Source organism: Humulus lupulus, chromosome 8 (genome assembly GCF_963169125.1).
Source record: "Humulus lupulus chromosome 8, drHumLupu1.1, whole genome shotgun sequence".
NCBI lineage: Eukaryota > Viridiplantae > Streptophyta > Magnoliopsida > Rosales > Cannabaceae > Humulus > Humulus lupulus.
In genome coordinates this window covers 53069388-53088959 of record NC_084800.1, presented here as the reverse complement: position 1 = coordinate 53088959, position 19572 = coordinate 53069388, and the positions used below count along the sequence as shown (strand labels likewise).

The 19572-nt window shown below is 39.6% G+C and overlaps 2 protein-coding genes across 2 annotated transcripts; both read left to right on the top strand.

The window, feature by feature from the left end:
* The first annotated feature begins 4055 nt into the window (after positions 1-4055).
* LOC133795399 (secreted RxLR effector protein 161-like) lies at positions 4056-4709 on the top strand. The gene has a single exon (XM_062232848.1). It carries the CDS (start codon positions 4056-4058, stop codon positions 4707-4709), a length of 654 nt encoding a protein of 217 aa, XP_062088832.1.
* Positions 4710-6117: 1408 nt separating this feature from the next.
* Positions 6118-9143, top strand: LOC133797243 (eukaryotic initiation factor 4A-10-like). Its single transcript, XM_062235084.1, has 5 exons — positions 6118-6279; positions 6993-7062; positions 7183-7286; positions 7521-7951; positions 8286-9143. The coding sequence occupies exons 2-5, from the start codon at positions 6995-6997 to the stop codon at positions 8919-8921; spliced, it is 1239 nt and encodes a 412-aa protein (XP_062091068.1). The 5' UTR covers positions 6118-6279; positions 6993-6994; the 3' UTR covers positions 8922-9143.
* Positions 9144-19572: the final 10429 nt, after the last annotated feature.

Sequence of the window (19572 nt, the reverse complement as noted above, 5' to 3'; positions counted from 1 at the left end):
AGTTCTCTCAAATATCAGCACTTTCTCTCTCTAGAATACACAAACCCAATTTTCTCTCTCTAGGAAGAAGAAGCCGAAGAACCCCTCTCTAATCCATAAGCCCTCTATTTATAGGCCTGTGATACTCAACTGATATCCCCTTTAGATAGGGATATTTTATTATTCATCTTATATTTATATTACAAGAAATATTTAAAATATAACTAATTCCTCAATTTGAGTGAGGAATGAGAGATTCCCGCGTATGTTGTTGAAGCTGTCTCTGGGAACCTTGACTTAGTCTCCTCTAGCTAATTGATCCACCTCCTACTGACTACCTATGCAAGTGCTGGTCGAACGTGCATGGTGGTAGGACTTGTGCATGGTGGTAGGACATGTTTTCGTGGGTTGAACGTGCATGGTGGTAGGACATGCACTTCTCTCCTCTAACATGACACTCTCCTCTAGCATGCCATGTTCCTCCTTGAACCAATCTCCTTGGCTTCTCCTCGGACCAAGGTGGTCCGAGGCAACCTCCTTGGCACCTCACCTTGGACAACATTGAGGCAACCTCCTCCATGACATCTCACCTTGGACAAGTTCAAGGCATTCTCCTTTAGCATCTCCCAAACATGTCTGATCGAACATTGTATAGGCTCTCCTTATCAAAATCTAAGTCTCCATCCTCTTGCATGAGACTCCTCCTCCTTAGCTACTTACCTTGGACACGTTCGAGCCAACACTTAGGAAACCTTGGGAGGCTTGTCTCCTACACACCCTTGGGGTCTCTTAGGACCACTTTCCCCTTGGGGTCTCCTAATACCACTTTCTCCTTGGGGTCTCCTAAGACCACTCCCTTGGGGTCTCCTAGGACCACATCCTCCTTGGGGTCTCCTAGGATGCATTCTCCAATTTTTGGGTATAACAGAAGCCTTCGGAGGCACAGAATCTGAAGAGATCACTAAGGCCAAGGATTTCCTCGATGCAATTGAAAAACGTTTCGCTAGAAATGATAAGGCTGAAATGACTTCACTTCTGGCTTCCTTGATGTCCATGAAGTATAAGGGTCGAGGAAATGTTAGAGAGTACATTATGGAAATGTACCAAATTGCTTCAAAACTTAAGGCACTTAAGATCGAGCTTTCTGAGGATTCGCTTGTTCTTATGGGTTTGATATCGCTTCGTGCACATTTTAATCAGTTCAAAGTCAGTTATAACTGTCAAAGGGAGAAATGGACTCTAAACGAGCTCATTTCTCATTGTGTGCAAGAGGAAGAAAGGTTGAAGCAAGATAAAACTAAAAGTGCTCACTTGGCCAGTGCCTCTAAGGATAAGGGCAAGAAAAGAAAGCATGAAAATGAAGCTGCTAAGGGTCTAGTGCAAAAGAAACAACATAAGGAACCAACAGGTTGTTTCTTTTGTGGCAAGCCTGGACATGTGAAGAAGGAATGTACAAAATATCACGCATGGCGTGCAAAGAAAGGTATGTTTCTTACTTTGGTCTGTTCTGAGGTTAATTTATCTTTAGTACCTAGAAACACTTGGTGGATAGATTCTGGTGCTACTACTCACATAAGTGTTTCTATGCAGGGTTGCCTGAGCTACCGAAAGCCAAGTGATGGTGAAAGACACATCTTTGTGGGTGATGGACAATCGGTAGAAGTTGAAGCTATTGGGCATTTTAGGTTGTTATTAGGAACTGGTTTTTATTTGGATTTAAAAGACACTTTTATTGTACCGTCTTTTAGACGGAATTTAGTTTATGTTTCATTATTGGACAAATTTGGATATTGTTGTTCTTTTGGAAACAATCAATTTAGTTTGTCTTTAAATTCAAATGTTGTTGGAACTGGTTACTTGAATGCTTATGACAACCTTTATTTGCTAGAAACAATTGCATCCTATAATGAAACCTTGCATGTGGAATCACGTGGTACTAAACGCAAATTAAATAAGGAAAATTCAGCCTCATTATGACATAAGCGCTTAGGTCATATCTCAAAAGGTAGAGTTGAGCGTCTTGTGGCTGATGGCATTTTAGAGTCTCTTGACTTCACAAACTTTGATGTTTGTGTCAATTGTATCAAGGGAAAACAGACCAAAACTAAGAGATTAGGTGCCAACAGATCTACAGATGTCTTAGAATTGATTCATACAGATATTTGTGGGCCATTCCCTACAGCATCATGGAATGGTCAACAATATTTCATATCATTCATAGACGATTACTCACGTTATGGGTACCTATATCTTATTCATGAAAAGTCACAGTCTCTGGATGTGTTCAAAGCTTATAAAGCTGAAGTTGAGAATCAACTCAACAAAAGGATTAAAAACGTCAGATCCGATCGTGGTGGTGAGTACTACGGTAGATATGATGGCTCAGGCGAACAACGTCCAGGGTCGTTTGCTAAATTCCTAGAGGAATGCGGTATTGTCCCACAGTACACCATGCCAGGATCACCTAGCATGAATGGTGTAGCTGAAAGACGCAATAGGACTCTTAAGGATATGGTAAGGAGCATGATTGTTCATTCTACCTTACCTGAGTCTCTCTGGGGAGAAGCATTAAAGACAGCAGCTTACATTTTGAATAGAGTACCAACTAAAGCAGTTGCAAAAACACCTTATGAGCTTTGGACAGGCCGAAAGCCTAGTTTAAAGCACTTTCACATTTGGGGATGTCCAGCTGAGGCAAGGCCTTATAGGCCACATGAAAAGAAATTGGACTCCAAAACAGTGAGCAGCTACTTTATTGGTTATTCTGAGCGATCTAGGGGCTATAAGTTTTATGATCCCACACTTAAAAATATTTTTGAGACGGGTACTGCAACATTTTTTGAGGATGTTGAGTTTGGGGGGAGAAACAAGGTTAGAGATATTTCTTTTGAAGAGGAATTGGATTCAAACCCAATTTCTGCTATCACTTTTGACAATATTCAGGTTCCTACACCTATCATTGATCAGAAAGTGAATATGGAACCTCAACAAACCCCAAATGAAAATGAGGTAATTGCTCCAGAAGAACAAACTCAACAACTTCAAGAACCAGTGTCATTAAGGAGATCCACGGGAGAAAGGAGAAGTGCTATTTCGGATGATTATATTATATTTCTCCAAGAACATGAGGATGACAATGGAATGATGGAAGATGACCCAATCAACTTTCATCAGGCCGTGAAAAGTTCTAACTCTCAAAATTGGATTGAAGCAATGAATGAAGAGTATAAGTCTATGCAAGACAATAAAGTTTGGGAGCTTGTCCCATTACCAAAAGGAAAGAAACCGATTGGTTGCAAATGGATTTTTAAGACAAAACGGGATTCAAAAGGTAACGTGGAAAGGTATAAAGCTCGTCTTGTAGCAAAAGGATTACTCAAAAGGAAGGGATTGACTTTAAGGAGACCTTTTCTCCAGTTTCATCAAAGGACTCTTTTAGGACAATCATGGCACTTGTTGCACATTATAATTTAGAGCTTCATCAAATGGATGTGAAAACAGCATTTCTCAATGGAAACATTGATGAAACAATATATATGATGCAGCCTGAAAACTTTGTGTCGGGAGACCCAAAGACGATGGTTTGCAAATTGACCAAATCCATTTATGGGCTCAAACAAGCTTCCCGTCAATGGTACCACAAATTTCATCAAGTGATTCTCTCGTTTGGTTTTGAGATGAATGTTGTTGATGATTGTGTGTATCACAAGTTCAGTGGGAGTAAACATGTTTTCCTAGTTTTGTATGTTGATGACATACTGCTTGCCACAAATGATATAGGCATGTTGCACGAAACCAAGAGATTTCTGTCAAGAAATTTTGAGATGAAAGATCTTGGTGACGCCTCTTTTGTTTTAGGAATTCAAATACATCGAGATCGTTCTCGGGGTATTCTTGGATTATCACAAAAGAGCTATATTGATAAAGTACTCAAAAGGTTTGGCATGCAAGATTGTAGACCAGGTGATACCCCTGTCGTTAAAGGAGACAAATTTAGTCTTAAGCAATGCCCTAAAGCAAGCCTTGAAATTTAAGAAATGCAAAAGATTCCCTACGCTTCAGCTGTTGGGAGTCTAATGTATGCTCAAGTTTGTACGCGTCCGGATATAGCGTACATTGTTGGAGTGTTAGGCAGATACTTAAGCAATCCAGGAATTGATCACTGGAAAGCAGCCAAAAAGGTTATGAGATATTTGAAGAGAACAAGAGATTACATGCTCACATATAGGAGGTCAGATCACTTTGAGATCATTGGATATTCTGACTCTGACTTTGCGGGATGCCAAGATAGTAGGAGATCCACTTCGGGCTACATATATCTGTTAGGTGGTGGAGCTATATCATGGAGGAGTGCAAAACAAACACTCATAGCTTCATCCACCATGGCAGCAGAGTTTGTTGCATGTTATGAGGCATCCAACCATGGTATATGGCTGAGAAACTTTGTCACCAGGCTGCGCATTGTGGATGGAATTGAAAGACCACTTAAGTTGTATTGTGACAATAAGTCAGCTGTATTGTATTCCAACAACAACAGGAGCTCGACAAAGTCAAAACATATTGACATCAAGTTCCTTGTTGTAAAAGAAAGGGTACAGAGTGGACAGATTTGTATAGAACACTTAGGTACAAACTCCATGATTGCAGACCCCCTTACTAAGGGTTTTTCGCCCAAGGTCTTTCGTGAGCACACTGCTCGTATGGGTGTTTTAGAGTATGAGGATATCTAGATTCAGTGGGAGTTTGTCTTTATTATCCTTTGTGTTTTTTATGTGTTTCATGAAACTTGTATAATTGGATATTTTTCTGATATGAAATTATGTTATTCAGTTTATTTCACTCTGTACATTAAGCTAAAGTTTTGATCTCTATAAAGTAAAGTAGGACCAATTGAAAATTGACATGAATAGATCACCATGCATGTAATTTTCATACCACATTATCATGATTGATCTATGTCATTTAACTGTGTCGGTATATGTGACCATTGATGGGTTTAGTTGTGATTGATACAACGAAAATCGCTTTGATCCTATGTTGATATAGTTAATGGACGAGATTGCATATGCCTATGGTTATGATGACAAAATTATGAGCTCAATAAGATTAACACATTTATATATATACATATGTGGCCCAGTGGGAGATTGTTAGAAATTTATTGGGTCACAATTGTATATATAAAATGTGTGTTGGGTCATCATATAAATGAGTCAAAATTATGTGGTCTATTTTGGAATAAAGTTTATGACTTAAGGACATGATTGTCATGATTTTAATATGTGGATACCAATTAGAAAATTTCTGATTTGATGAGGGGCCAAATTAGAAATAGTTAATAAATATTACTAACTGTTTTGGCAGTTGGTAATATAATGGGTAATGGTCCCCATTTTTTGCATCGTATCGTATTTTTCAGATTCCTGAATCCCCATCATCAGGAAAATAAGGTTTCAAAGGTTTTTGATGCAAAATTGGAAGATCATACCCTTTTACAAACGATTCAATGGACTCCGGTACGCTTCCGTTAACCTTTGGCTATTTATTGTTTGATTCTCTTGAATTAATTATGGCTAAATTCAGATTACAGTATTCTAACAGTTAGTCATCTTCTGCCAAATAATTCAAATTTTAAATCTTTTTGCACACTTATTTTTTAGGTCTAAGAAAAAAATATTTTTACTTTTTTTAAATGTTTATTCTATTTTGATTTCATATCTTTATTCTAACTGTTTGAGATATATATAATTTAAATTTATTTAAAATATTTATTGTTTCTATTTTAATTTTAGTGTGCTTTAATATTTTGAGGGAATATCTGAAGACAGCCCAGCCCGTATATTTTGTTCTCGGAGAAGAGAAGAGAAGAGAAGAGTGGACCAGTGATCCGGTCCAAGTGGCTCATTTGTGGTTGGACCGCCTGAAGGGTCCATCTACATTCTCTCTCCGCTATACGCTCATTTGTTAAAAAAAAAATATTTATTGAATTGCTCCACCAAACAAATTCTAACACGTGGCTCCTCCGGGTCTATTTCGATAAGTGCTAATTTGAGCCGAGTCGGTTTCTACAACCCAGGGGTAGTTTCGGAAACTTGAAAAAGATTCAATTTAATAACCCTCTTCTTTCTCTTCTCAAAACCCTCACTCGCTCACTTCCTCTACTTCTTATTTTTTCTCAACTCCGAGGTCGATCCGAGGAGTTTGGGAAAAAAAACCCTAAATCGCTATTTTCGATCTCTCTTCTCTATCTCTTTGCTTGTTCAACTTTTACTAGTTCAAGTTCTTCATCGTTATCTTCAGGTCCGTGGTAGCTTTCGTCTTTTTTTTTTTTTCTTTCTTTCTTTCTTTCTTTCATTTCAATGGATCTGTAGTTTTGTAATGTTTTTTGTTTCAAGATTTATTCTATTGAAATATGTAGATAGGTTATTGCAGGTTTAAAAGCTCTTTCATTGAGTATTTTTTAATTACGCTCTTTAGGGTTTGGGGGTTTCATTTTTAGCCTTTCAGCTTCAGGGTCTCCTTTAGCTTACAAATTTGATGTTTCGCTTTAAGGGTCTATTTAGTTTTTAATGTATTGATATTTGGGAGCTAAATTGTGTGTTTTTTTAATTAAATTATTGAGGATAAAAGTTCGCTATGCGGGGTTATAGTTATTGGGATTGCAGGAGTTTCACTAGTGTAAGACTCTTAATTTTTTATATATATATTTTATTTGAAGCAGGAGTCTTAATCAGACTCTGATTAGTTAGTGTATGAATAGTCTTTTAGGTTGTGATTTCAGGTTAGGTTGCCATTAATTAAGTTACTGAGTGGCATAATTAGGCTTCTTAGTTTTCCAAACTCTTGGAACAGATTATAAATTTTACCTTTTCTTTTTGTTACATTTTGTCACCTTTCTCTGTATGCTCTTTTTATTTTTATTTTTTGGTGGTTCAGTTATGCGATTTTATTTTCATATACAAAATATTTGATAGTGATTTACCATCTACTTATTATTCTTGCTCATTTATCAGTCATGGCGGGATTAGCACCAGAAGGATCACAGTTTGACGCACGTCAGTATGATGCCAAGATGACTGAGTTGTAAGATTTGCATCTCTTTAATACTGTAATTTATTGATTTTGCGTTACAAGGTTGCTTTTATAAGTGGTTGATATGATTTTCTAATTTGGTTTCTCTTGTTGTATGGATCTATTTTATAGACTTGATGGACAGGATGATTTTTTTAAATCATATGACGAAGTTTGCGATAGCTTTGATGCTATGGGTTTGAAAGAGAACCTCCTTAGGGGCATTTATGCTTATGGTCTGTATAGCTTTTTTGTATTTTTTTTCTTGCTCAATTAAATATCTTCTTGATGATATGTTGATGAACATTACAGTGGGATTCAATTGCCTTCTGATTGGATTGACTTCTAACTGCTCTATTTCAGGAATTATGTATCATGATTGATATTTCATTATTATATGACATGAAATTAATAATTTTGAGCGCATATTATAGCCATTGTGTTTCTGACCTTGTGAATGATAACTGTAGGTTTTGAAAAACCCTCAGCTATTCAACAAAGGGGAATTGTTCCCTTCTGCAAGGGTCTTGATGTCATACAACAAGCTCAATCTGGAACTGGAAAGACAGCAACTTTCTGCTCTGGTGTCTTGCAACAGCTTGACTATGACTTGACCGAATGCCAGGGTTTGGTGCTTGCACCAACTCGTGAACTTGCTCAACAGATTGAGAAGGTCATGCGTGCCCTTGGAGACTATCTTGGTGTGAAGGTGCATGCCTGTGTTGGTGGCACAAGTGTTCGGGAAGACCAGCGCATATTGTCAAGTGGGGTTCATGTTGTCGTTGGCACTCCAGGTCGTGTTTTTGACATGCTGAGGAGACAGTCTCTTCGTCCTGATTACATAAAAATGTTTGTTTTGGATGAGGCTGATGAAATGCTTTCAAGAGGGTTCAAAGATCAGGTTAACTTTCAACCCATAATTTATTTTTATGTCTTTATTTTATCTAGGTTAACAAGTATTTTTCTTACTGTGAATTCTTTCAAGGCTTCTGAATGAGGTTGAAAATAGATTATGAGATTAATGAAAATATGCTTAGTTTTGTGCATGCCAAGTAATTTTTTGCAACTCTTGATGTTTGTTTGGATTGATAGCTTATGTAGGCTGCCAGTTTATTTCAATGTCTTAGTGACTTCTCTTTTCATTAGAAAAACACCACAGCCGTATTAGTTCCTTACTAAAATATACTTTTTATGATGTGAGTACGGTTGTTCATTCTTTATTCTGTTGTTTTCAGATCTATGACATTTTCCAGCTTCTCCCAAGCAAGATCCAGGTTGGGGTATTTTCTGCTACTATGCCCCCTGAAGCTCTGGAGATCACCAGGAAGTTCATGAACAATCCAGTGAGGATTCTTGTTAAGCGTGATGAGCTTACCCTTGAGGGTATTAAGCAATTCTATGTCAATGTCGACAAGGAGGATTGGAAATTTGAAACCCTGTGTGATCTTTACGAGACCTTGGCTATTACTCAGAGTGTCATTTTCGTCAACACCCGGCGCAAGGTAGACTGGCTGACTGACAAGATGAGGAGCCGAGACCACACAGTGTCGGCCACCCACGGAGACATGGACCAGAATACCAGAGACATTATTATGCGTGAATTCCGATCTGGGTCTTCCCGTGTTTTGATCACTACGGATCTCTTGGCTCGTGGTATTGATGTGCAACAAGTCTCACTTGTCATAAACTATGATCTCCCAACTCAGCCCGAGAACTATCTCCATCGTATTGGACGGAGTGGAAGGTTCGGAAGGAAAGGTGTGGCAATCAACTTCATAACAACCGACGATGATAGGATGGTCTCTGACATCCAGAAGTTCTATAATGTTTTGATCGAGGAGCTGCCTTCAAATGTTGCTGATCTCCTGTGATGAGTTATTTTTAGTAGAGAAATTTTAAATTTGTTTAGGTAAGTCTTGCAACTTTAATTTAACGTTTTTTCCCCGTTTTAATTTTCCCCTAGGTTCCTCTTTTCTAATGACTGTTCGTGAAGTTCTAGCAATGTTATATCATTGCGAGATTTTGTGCTATGGCAGCCTTCAAAGTTTTCTGCCAATTTTATTTTGAATGCCCATTTTTCTTTTCTTGGTGAAGAGGAGTTTAAATCGTATTTTTAACTTAACACCTGTTTGCCGATACCATTGTTTTGTTTTTATGGTGAAAATATCAAATTTTCAATTTTTGCATTATTCTTACGGGGAAATTAACTTTCGTTTCTTTAGCTACTCGGGTTTTTGAACAAAAAAAGCTGAAAAAGTCTTCTGTTTAGGGGAGGTTGGGTGTCATTTTGCAATAATATTTGATTATTGGGATGCCATCATCTGTTTCTTGAATAAAGCTTTCTTTCAAGTCAAAAAAGGAAAATTGTTGATTGAAGGTACGACAATGATACGCAATGTTTCATAGTAAAAGATAATTATTTATTGAAGGTGAGTTTTGACACGTTTAAGACGTATTTTGAGCAAATAAATAAAATTTCTCCAATAAAACTAGATAAGTCACCATTTCCTATTTATGATTTTTATTTGTGATTATTATTTTTTAATTTGAAATTCAAATGATGAAAGAAAAATGAAAGAAATAAAGAAAATTAAATTGGAAAGATGTATTGATTTCACTTTTAATATATTTTTGGTCGGGAATATATTTTATTACTATTCAGAATGTAATGGAAAAAGAGTACAAATTGGAGGGGAGATTTCCTCTAACAGCAAAACTCATCGTCTAATCTAAGGGTATGCTTTGCCAATCCATGGGTCAGATTATTAAATTTATAGCTAACATGTGACAGAGATACCTCAGAAAAGTAGACAATAAAATTTTAATATCCGAAAAAATAATTCCCATTTTATTTTGATATGCAATGTTATTATTTAAAGCCAAAACAAGAGAAATGGAGTTTGAAAAGATAACATCCAGCTGAAGTTCAAGCCTTTGAGCCCAATTGAGTGCGACCAACAATGCTATAGTTTCTGCTTGAAAGGCTGACAACATTCCTGCAATATAATTTGTAAGAGTTTAAGCAATAACAAAACAAAGGTATTTCATAGGAATTGAAAAACTATAAACAAAACATCCCTCTAAAGCAATCAAATAACCTTAAGTTTCCAAAAATCGATATAACCATTCATTTATAGGAATGCCTCTTATCAATTAATTTTGAGTTTTTGTAGTAAGTTTTAACTTAAAGAATACCGACACTTATCTTTTAAGGGCTTAGATAAAGCTGTAATAACTTCCTTATCTGAGGAGATGATGTAATTAATAATAAAATTACAATATATTTCACTTTTAATATTTTGTAATTTTATTATTTGAGATATCAAATTTAGATTAATATTCATAACATTCTATAGTATTAGTTTATATTGGATTAATTACATCAAGGTTATTTGAATTTTATTTACAAAAATTGCATATAAATAATTATGTACACATATAGATTCGAAAGACAATTGTGTTCTTGTGTGTGAGTGATCTTGCTGGTGTGTGTGATGCGTAGCTTGCATAACAAACTCCACAAACAAATTATCGCAGAATCAATTTGAATGCCCAACCATAACTTAGCGACAATAAACAAGGAAACAACAAATCAATTCGAATTACATTAAAAAAGGAAACAAATGAAAAAAATTGAAACAATTAACAGAGGTAAGTAGGTTACCTACTTCGGCTAGATTGATTTCAACAGAAGGAGGATCTTGATTGTAACGCTCTAGGTAACTAAGACCGTTATCGTTACACTGTGTATTTAAAATAGTGCAAGATTTGCTAGTCAAGTTGTTTGAATATAAACGTGTTTCTAAAGTCAATTGACAGGATGTGATCATCTGATTTTGCTCTAGCGAGATGATTCACTGTAGTTTCACTAAAACTCTCCAATTTCCATTAGCAAGAGGGTTGGTGTGGCCGCTCTAAAACAAAAAAAAATGTCTAAGTAAAGTTTGAACCAGAGAAGCCGTCATTAAAATAAGAGTTTGATACACGGGATCCCAAAAATAATGTTTACAAGGTGGTTATAACCCTCAAAAGTTAATACAACCGCAGCCAGCCTATATGGCAAAATACAACTTTGGCTCTAGTCCCTGTTGTACGCCCTGGTTTTCCCACGGGCTGTTAGCAAGCTGAGATACGGCCTAATTATATCTACCACGTGAACATCCCCAAGACCGGAGCTGCCGTAGAAGGTTCCTACCTCCTCAGCTCGAGGTAGCCTAAGGGTTCGCCAAGATTAGACTGAGTGTGGACTCCGAAGGCCATAGGTCGAGGGAAGCACCCAGCTCGTGGTACGAGCTAGGGTTAGAGGCTGTGACCCCTTATAAAGTCAACCACGCAAGGTAAACGTGCATATATCAGACATCACGTGTCTGATATATCCCTGACTTCTCGGACACGTAGCGTGAACGTGCGTATTCAGACACCCACGACTGGGTTGGGCCGTGCGGCCCATTATCCCCTTACCTATTGATTAGACCACACTTATGTGTCAGGTTTTAGGAATTAATCATGAATGTCACAGAGTTGACATGATAGGTAAGAAGGTCACGGGATGACCTTCTTACCAACTCCCAGGTGCCTTCTCCTATAAATATGGAGACCCTGGGAGTTACAAAGGGTTGGATTCTATATTGTAAGAAATACCCTGTAAAAGAATACCAAGCATATAATAATAATATTGACTGGTGGAGTAGAAGGATTTTAACCTTTGAACCACCTAAAAACGCATTTGTGTCACCATTCCATAAAATAGATCATTCATCTATTTCGGTTCAACATAAGCACTAATCCCTTCCTCTTATCTTCTTAATTACCTATTGGCGAAGAACCGTGTCAACAACTGTAAATTCCTCAGCCGTGACGGTCGAGCAGCTGCCGATGTACACACCGCCCCCAAAGCTCTCCAACTCATGGCTGGTCCAGCTTTCCCTTGCCTTTACCTACACCACGTAGCACCCGCGAGCCAAGACTCAGCAAGAAAACTAAATTCAACAAGCATAGAATATAACAGAGTGTGTAGAGTAAACTTATATCAACCAGTTCAATCAACAGCAGAGTATAAGTTAGGCAACAGTAAACAATTTAATCTTAATACAATTAGTTAGGAGTTGTCACCCTTAGGCCGAGCCCTTTAGTTATTTAACTAATCCCGACTCACTTAGGCCGAGCTGCGTTCAGTACGCTTAACATCAGCTCTGACTCCCTTAGGCCAGACTTTCACATCAAACATAGCAGATATACAGGTTGCGAAACACGCAATTGAAAACAGTACGAGCTAACCTGCCTATCCAGATATTCCCAATCACAAATACATTTATAATTTCACATATGTTCATTTATAGGGGATCTCAGCCCCATTCACAACTCGGGTGCAATTTTCTTACCGCAGATCCTGAGGTGAAGATGTATAGCAGTCCTGAGCACGACCTTCAGTTTCGAGCCTTAATGGTAACCCTAATCACAAGCGAAAATGGATAACTATTAAAATCCAACCCAATTAAATGCTTTGGAATAAAACACTAGCCTCTGAGACCTCGAATTCTACTAAACCGGGTAGTAGAATTCGTCCCGAGTGCCTAGGTTCAAGTTCCCGAGCCCAAAATCCTATTTTGGCTAAGGGTGCCTAGGCGGGCCGCGACCTGGCCCTAAGGGTCGCGGTGCACCCCCAAGTCTCAGGGGTAGGCGGGCCGCAGCGCACCCCTGAAACAGCAAGCCCCTTAGGGCTTCTGGGTCACGTGGGTCATGGTGCCCATGAACTGGGTCGCGATGCGCCCCCATGAACCTCGAAATCCTGGGGCTTTTCAGCGTTTGCTCTCAACCTACTTCACCAAAATCTAACCTAACATGCATCAGAACCAGAAATTGTACCTCTAAACCTTATTAGTCCTCTCAGAGCAATACAACCACCTAGAATTCTAACCAAAATCCTCCTAAGAACCCAGAATTCATCAAAATTCCTTTGAAACTTAAAAGCTTAAAGACACCTATACTAACAGCAGAGTTCCACCATTAATTCATAGCTATAACCTTACCTAAGTTAATGTCTTTAATCCTCAGCTATTCATTTGCTTGCTCCTAGCTTAATTCCCCAAATTCCCAGCTCAATTCCAGCTTTGCCTTCAAGAATTTCCCTAAGATTCCAAGCACTCCAAAGGAAGAGAGAGAGAGAGAACGTGCGTGTGTGTGGGAGAGAGAGAGTGTGTTTTCCTGATGTTTCTAGCTAACCTCTGAAACCTTTCCTAACTATATCCTCTAACATAAAGACCAAAATGCCCTTAGTGAGAACTCAGTCATTTATTGCCCATAAGGGCAACACGATTATTAGCCTCGATTCCCGCTAATTCCTCTAGTCATCATATAAATTCTCAATTAATCCCGACATGCCCAACTAATTACCAAATACTTACCCATTACTCGATAAGTCCCGAATTTAGGTTAAATTTCCCAAAATACCCCTAGGCTCACCCCGAGCTGGGTATTAAACCTACTGTGACTATTCCGCTAATCCGCTCACTAGGTTCACCTCGAGCCGAATACTGCAAATATATCCACATAATAATGTGGTCTCAATCATTTAACACATATAATGTAACGACCCAAAATTGTTATTAAGGCTTAAGGGCCTTGATTAGTGTGCCGGGAGGCCATAATTGGTATATATGTGAATAAATGATTAGATGCATGATTGTGTGGCATGCATGACTATATTATTATATGGATATGATTAAATGCATGTTTATGAGTATTAAATATGCATGTGGGCCCTGTTTTGCTTATAAGGGCATATTTGTAATTTTGGCCCGTTGAGGGCATAAATATAATTTTATGTGATAAATTGTTGATACCACATTATTATGTGGATATATTCGCAGTATATGGCTCTAGACGGTCCTAGTGAGCGAATTGGCGAAATAGTCACAACAGGGATTTATACCCGGCTCGGAGGAGCCTGGGGGTATTTTCAGGAAATTTAGAAAATATATCGGAGATTATTAGATATTGATTAAATAATTGGTAATTAATTGGATGACGAGATTTAAGTGGTAAATATTAGGAACACTCGAGGAATTAGCGGGAATTGGGAACAAATGATTATTATACCCTTAGATTGAGTAAATGATTAGTTTTATGTGGGAGGGAAAAATGGTCTTTTACTTAGGTACTTTGAGATATACTTAGAATCACTTAGGAATAAAACAGAAAGAATTAGAACCTCCTGCTCATTCTCTCTCACGATATCTGCCTTCTCTCTCTCTCTCTCTTATTTGTGTTCTGAAGTTAAGGAAAAAGGGCAGTGGAACTTAGGCATTTAACTGTGATTTTGGAAGCAAATTTGAAGGGAGGTTGTAATGCCCCGAATTTCCTAATAAGGGTTAGGACCTTGATTAGGAAGCCGGGAGGGCCATAATTGAATTATGATGCTATTTAATGATTATATGCATGTTTATGTGAATTATATTATTATATGATGGTAAATGCATGCATATGGGTGTATTTATGAATATAAGGGTATTTTGGTAACTTGGCCGCTGTGGGCATAAATGTGTATCTTGGGTGCATGGTTGTGATTAATTAATATAGCCACGTTATAAGGTGGATTGGTTTGAGCTATTCGGCATGAGATGATCATGAAATGTAAGTGTTCGGTCTAGTCATAACGGGTTTAAGTTCGGGGCTCGGGGTGAGTCTCGGGGTCTTTTCGATGATTAGAACATTACCAGGAATTAAAGGGTAATGGGATATGATTTATTGGCATTTGAGAATATTGAGAATAGCAGGAATTTGAGGGTGTTAATTATAATTAACACCATAGGCGGGAAAGGATGGTTTTACCCTTGGGAGACCTTAGAAGCCTTTATTTGACCTAGGGGCAAAATGGTCCTTTCACCCCTAAGATTTATATCAACCTAAGGCTGTAGAAACCTTCAGACCAAAATAGAGCATCTTCATCCTCATCTTTCTCCCTCACCCGTACACCATTTCTCCTCTTTCTTCCTTTGGAATTTTGAAGCAAACTTGAGGTAACAAGCTAGGAGAGCAAGGCTTGAGGACTTAGGACCTTGGTTCAATCAGTGAGGGGCTTCTAAAGCAAGCTTGAGGTAAGTTCCAGCCATTAATTTTATGGTATACTCTGTTCTGGGCTTTAGTTTTCAGCTTGTGAATTCTTTGTGGAAAGTTGGAATTAATGGAAGTTATGATTGATGTTTAACTTGGGTTTTGATGAGGATTTGATATAGATGAAGTTTAGGGGTTAAATTGAGTGTTTGGATGATGTTTGGGATAGGTTTGAAGGGTTGATTTCAAGGAGAACGCAGGGGAAGAAATTCTGGTTCTTTGCTGTTTTGCGTAATGTGCCGCGGCATGGCTATGGTGAGCCGCTGTAATGCCCTGGATTCCCTAATATGGTTTAATGGTTGGGTTAGTAGGCCGGGAGGGCCATAACTGCTTAATTATGCCATTAAATGTATTTATGCATGTTTATGAGAATTATATTATAATACGATGTTAAATGCATGCATGTGAGTCCACATTTGTTTACAGGGGTGTTTTGGTAATTTGGCCCGTTGAGGGTATAATTGTATACTTGTTTGTATGTCAATGATATATTGTGAGACCACATTATAATGTGGATTGGTTTGAGTATTTCGGCATGAGACGATCTTTAAACATGATTTATCGGTTTGGTCATAACAGGTTTGAGCTCGGGGCTCGGGGCGAGTCTCAGGTGTTATTAATGATTATAGCGTTACCGGGGATTTTAGGGTAACGGGATATGAATTATTGATGTTTGAGGATATTGAGATTAGCGGGAATTGAGAAGCGTTAATTATGATTAACGGTGTAGGTGGAAGTACCAATTTTACCCTTGGAATAGTTTGAGAAGCTTTTAATGACTCAAGGGTATTTTGGTCATTTAGGGTTGGATATATATGACTTAAGTGGCTGCTGGCTGTAGAAGCTTGTGGATTAAAACAGAACAAAAACAGAGACTTTCTCCTTCTTTCCCGTACATTATCTTCTTCATCTCTCCTTAGAGGTTTTTGAGTTCTAGGTGGGGATTGAAGCTAGGGAATTCAAAGGCTGGGTTGGTGGACTTGGTTCAGCTGGTGAGGGAGGCTCAAAGCTGGTTTTAAGGTGAGTTTTGGTCATTGAACTCAGGTTATGCTCTGTTTTCCTTTTAGTTTTCAGCTCATGGGTTTTGGTGTAGAAAGTGGGAATCAAAGGGAGTTTTTGTGTAGGTTTGGTTGGGATTTGATGAGGGTGAGTTATGGGTGATGTTTGGGGGTTTAATCGTGTGTTTGGAGGAGGTTTGGAGTTGGTTTGAAGGGTTTGTTTGAGAGGAAAAACACAGGGGAGAATTCTGGTGCGCGTGCAGCCTTTATGGCTGGTCTGGGCTGGGCGCCGCGGCACAGCAGGGGAGCGTTGCGGCCCTTGGCGTCTGGCAGGGATGGCCCCTTTCTGTTTGGGGGCACGCCGCGGTGCAGCAGTGGAGGGCCGCAACCCTTAAGGTCATTTTTGCCAGAATGTGGTTTTTAGCTTGGGGATTCAAACCTTAGGCCTCGGAGTTGAGCCTAGTACCCAGTTGAGTAGTGTTTGGTGTCCCGGAGGCTAGATTTTGGTTTGGGAACCCTCAGTTATCATTTTTATTGATGAATCCTATATTTTGGTTATGACCAGGTGACCGTCAAGGAATTTAAAGGTTGATCGTTTTCAGGGGTCGTTCATATAATAATTCTCACATGAACCAGAGGTAAAGGAAAGGAGAAGCTTAACCAACCCTGAGTGGAGAGCTTGGGCGATGTGGTGTACATATTGGGCCGCTTGACCGCCACGGTCAAGGAGTTCTCAGAGGAACTAGGGGTTTACCCTACTTTTGCCGCTTAGGTCGGCGGGGATTGTATATTTGAAACAGTAGCGACCTTTTTGTATTATGAATAGTTTGTAAATATTTTGAAAGGCTCATGAGCAGTTTATTTACTTAATGAGATGTATCCTTTCCTTTTTACTGGTTTTTCACCTTAACCCAATAATAACACTTAGATCACGTTTTCAACCAAAGGACGGGTAGCGAGTCAAATTTCCGGTTCACTGTAACTGTTCTGGGGTAAAACCAGGGCGTTACAACTTGGTATCAGAGTAATGCCAAGGTTAAGGTTCCTGTTGACTGGCTGGGTATGTACACACATCACCGAAGTCAAGCTCGACTCATGGTTTGGTAACTATCTATGTGGTTACATGCATAATTGCTTAGATGTGGTATATATGCTTTACCTGTGTGCATGAGATACCATGTTGAGCCTGTGCCCTAAAATATTATATCCTCAGCAAATGTGTGCTAATTAGTACTGAGATTGCTGGCACCTGCTTATTAGTATGGTTGTTTATGAATTATTATGTGATACATGCTGAGTGCTGAATGCCATAAACATGTATCTGTTTGTGATTAGTGAATGACTGTGGAATGTGATAGTTGTCTGTTTGTTCTTGGACCGTGAGGCGGCAAGAGGTTTAGTTATTACTACCTGACTGGCCGTATTGATTATTGTTTCAGTAAGGTATCAGTGACAGAATGAACCCAGAGCAGACAGGCACTGCAGCTGGCCAAAGTGGTCAGGGTCAGAATAATGACAACAGTCAGGGTCAAGAGAATGACCAGTCCCACATTCGACAGCCAGCACCTGTAAACTGGCAGCAATTGTTTAATGATTTGCAGGCTATAGTGTTGAAACAGGGAGAGGAGCTTCGTCTCCTAAGACAGCAGTAAGTGCCTGTCGTGGCCAGTGTTGCAGAGGCACCTTCTGTGTCGGTGCCAGTTATTGGGCAGCTGCCTGGGGTTGAAAACAGATTGGAACCTCTTTATGAGCGGTTCAGGAAACAACAACCTCCAGTGTTTGAAGGCAATGCTGATCCTACCAAAGCTGAACACTGGATGAGCATGATTACCACTATTCTTGACTTTATGAGGGTAGTTGGTACTAAGAGGGTGGCCTGTGCTGCCTATATGTTTCGGGATGATGCCCGGATTTGGTGGAAAGTGGTTGGCCAGACCAAGAATGTTAATCTCCTGAGTTGGGAGGAATTTCAGACCTTGTTCAATGAAAAGTATTACAATGATGCTATTAGAGCGGCGAAGGCTGATGAATTTATGAGGCTACTTCAGGGAAGCTTATCAGTAACTGAGTATGCCTTAAAGTTTGACCGTTTGGCAAAGTTTGCCAAGGAGTTGGTGCCCACTGATGGGACCAGGAGAGAGCGTTTCTTACAGGGGCTACAACCGAGGTTAGCCCGAGATGAACGCATCACCACTATGGCAGGAGTTACTACTTATGCACAGGTGGTGGAGAAGGCACTCACAGCTAAGAGTCCAGAGACTAAGATCTGGCGTGACAATGCAGCCAGAAGGGATTTCAGGAGGCCAGGTCCTCCATTTGTGGGCTCTGGTAGGGGTGTTGGCCCCAGTGATCAGAAGAGGAAGGTTCCTGACACCTTCCCAGTTCCAGGTCCTGACAGACGGCCCCGTGGTATTTCTGTGGGTCGTCCAGGTGGTAATGAAGCCTGGAGGTCTTATCCCGAGTGTTCTAGATGCAAGAGGCATCACTTGGGAGAGTGTAGGGCTAGGACCTGCTTCTCTTGTGGAGCAGTGGGTCATCTAAAAAAGGATTGCCCTAAGGCAAGAAAGGAAGAACCCAAGAAGGCAGACAGCTCGGCCCCAGCTCGAGTGTTTGCGTTGACTCAGGCAAAAGCTGAGGCTTCCCCCTCAGTGGTTACAGGTCAGCTTCTTAGTGCTGGAACCGCTTATAATGTATTGATTGACTCTGGTGCTACACATTCCTTTGTTGCTAGTAGTGTTATTGATAGGTTGTGTAGACCTTGTGATTTCTATGCTGTGGGGTTTGGTACTTTGTTACCCACTGGGGAGTTAGTGGTATCCAAGAGGTGGGTCAGATCTTTGCCGGTGATAGTGGAGGGCAGAGAGTTGTCAGTGGATCTTATAGAGTTGGTTATGACTGACTTCGATATGATACTGGGTATGGACTGGTTAGCCAAGTATGGGGCAACCATTGACTGCAGAAGGAAGATGGTCACCTTTGAGCCTGAGGGTGAGGATCCTTTTGTATTTGTTGGTGCTGTGCATGGACCTCGTATTCCTATGATTTCTGCATTGAGGGCTAGGGTTTTGTTGCAAGGGGGTTGCATTGGATTCTTAGCCAGTGTGGTTGATACCACCCAGGTCGTGCCAGTGAGACCAGAGGATACTAGACTTGTATGTGAGTTTCTGGATGTGTTTCCAGAAGATTTGCCAGGGTTGCCACCACACAGAGAGATTGAGTTCATTATAGAACTGGCACCAGGGACGGAGCCAGTGTCTAGAGCACCATACAGAATGGCCCCAGCTGAGTTGAAAGAATTAAAGGTACAGCTGCAAGAGCTGTTGGATTTGGGTTTTATCAGACCTAGCTTTTCACCTTGGGGTGCGCCAGTTCTGTTTGTAAAGAAGAAAGACGGTTCTCTGAGGATGTGTAT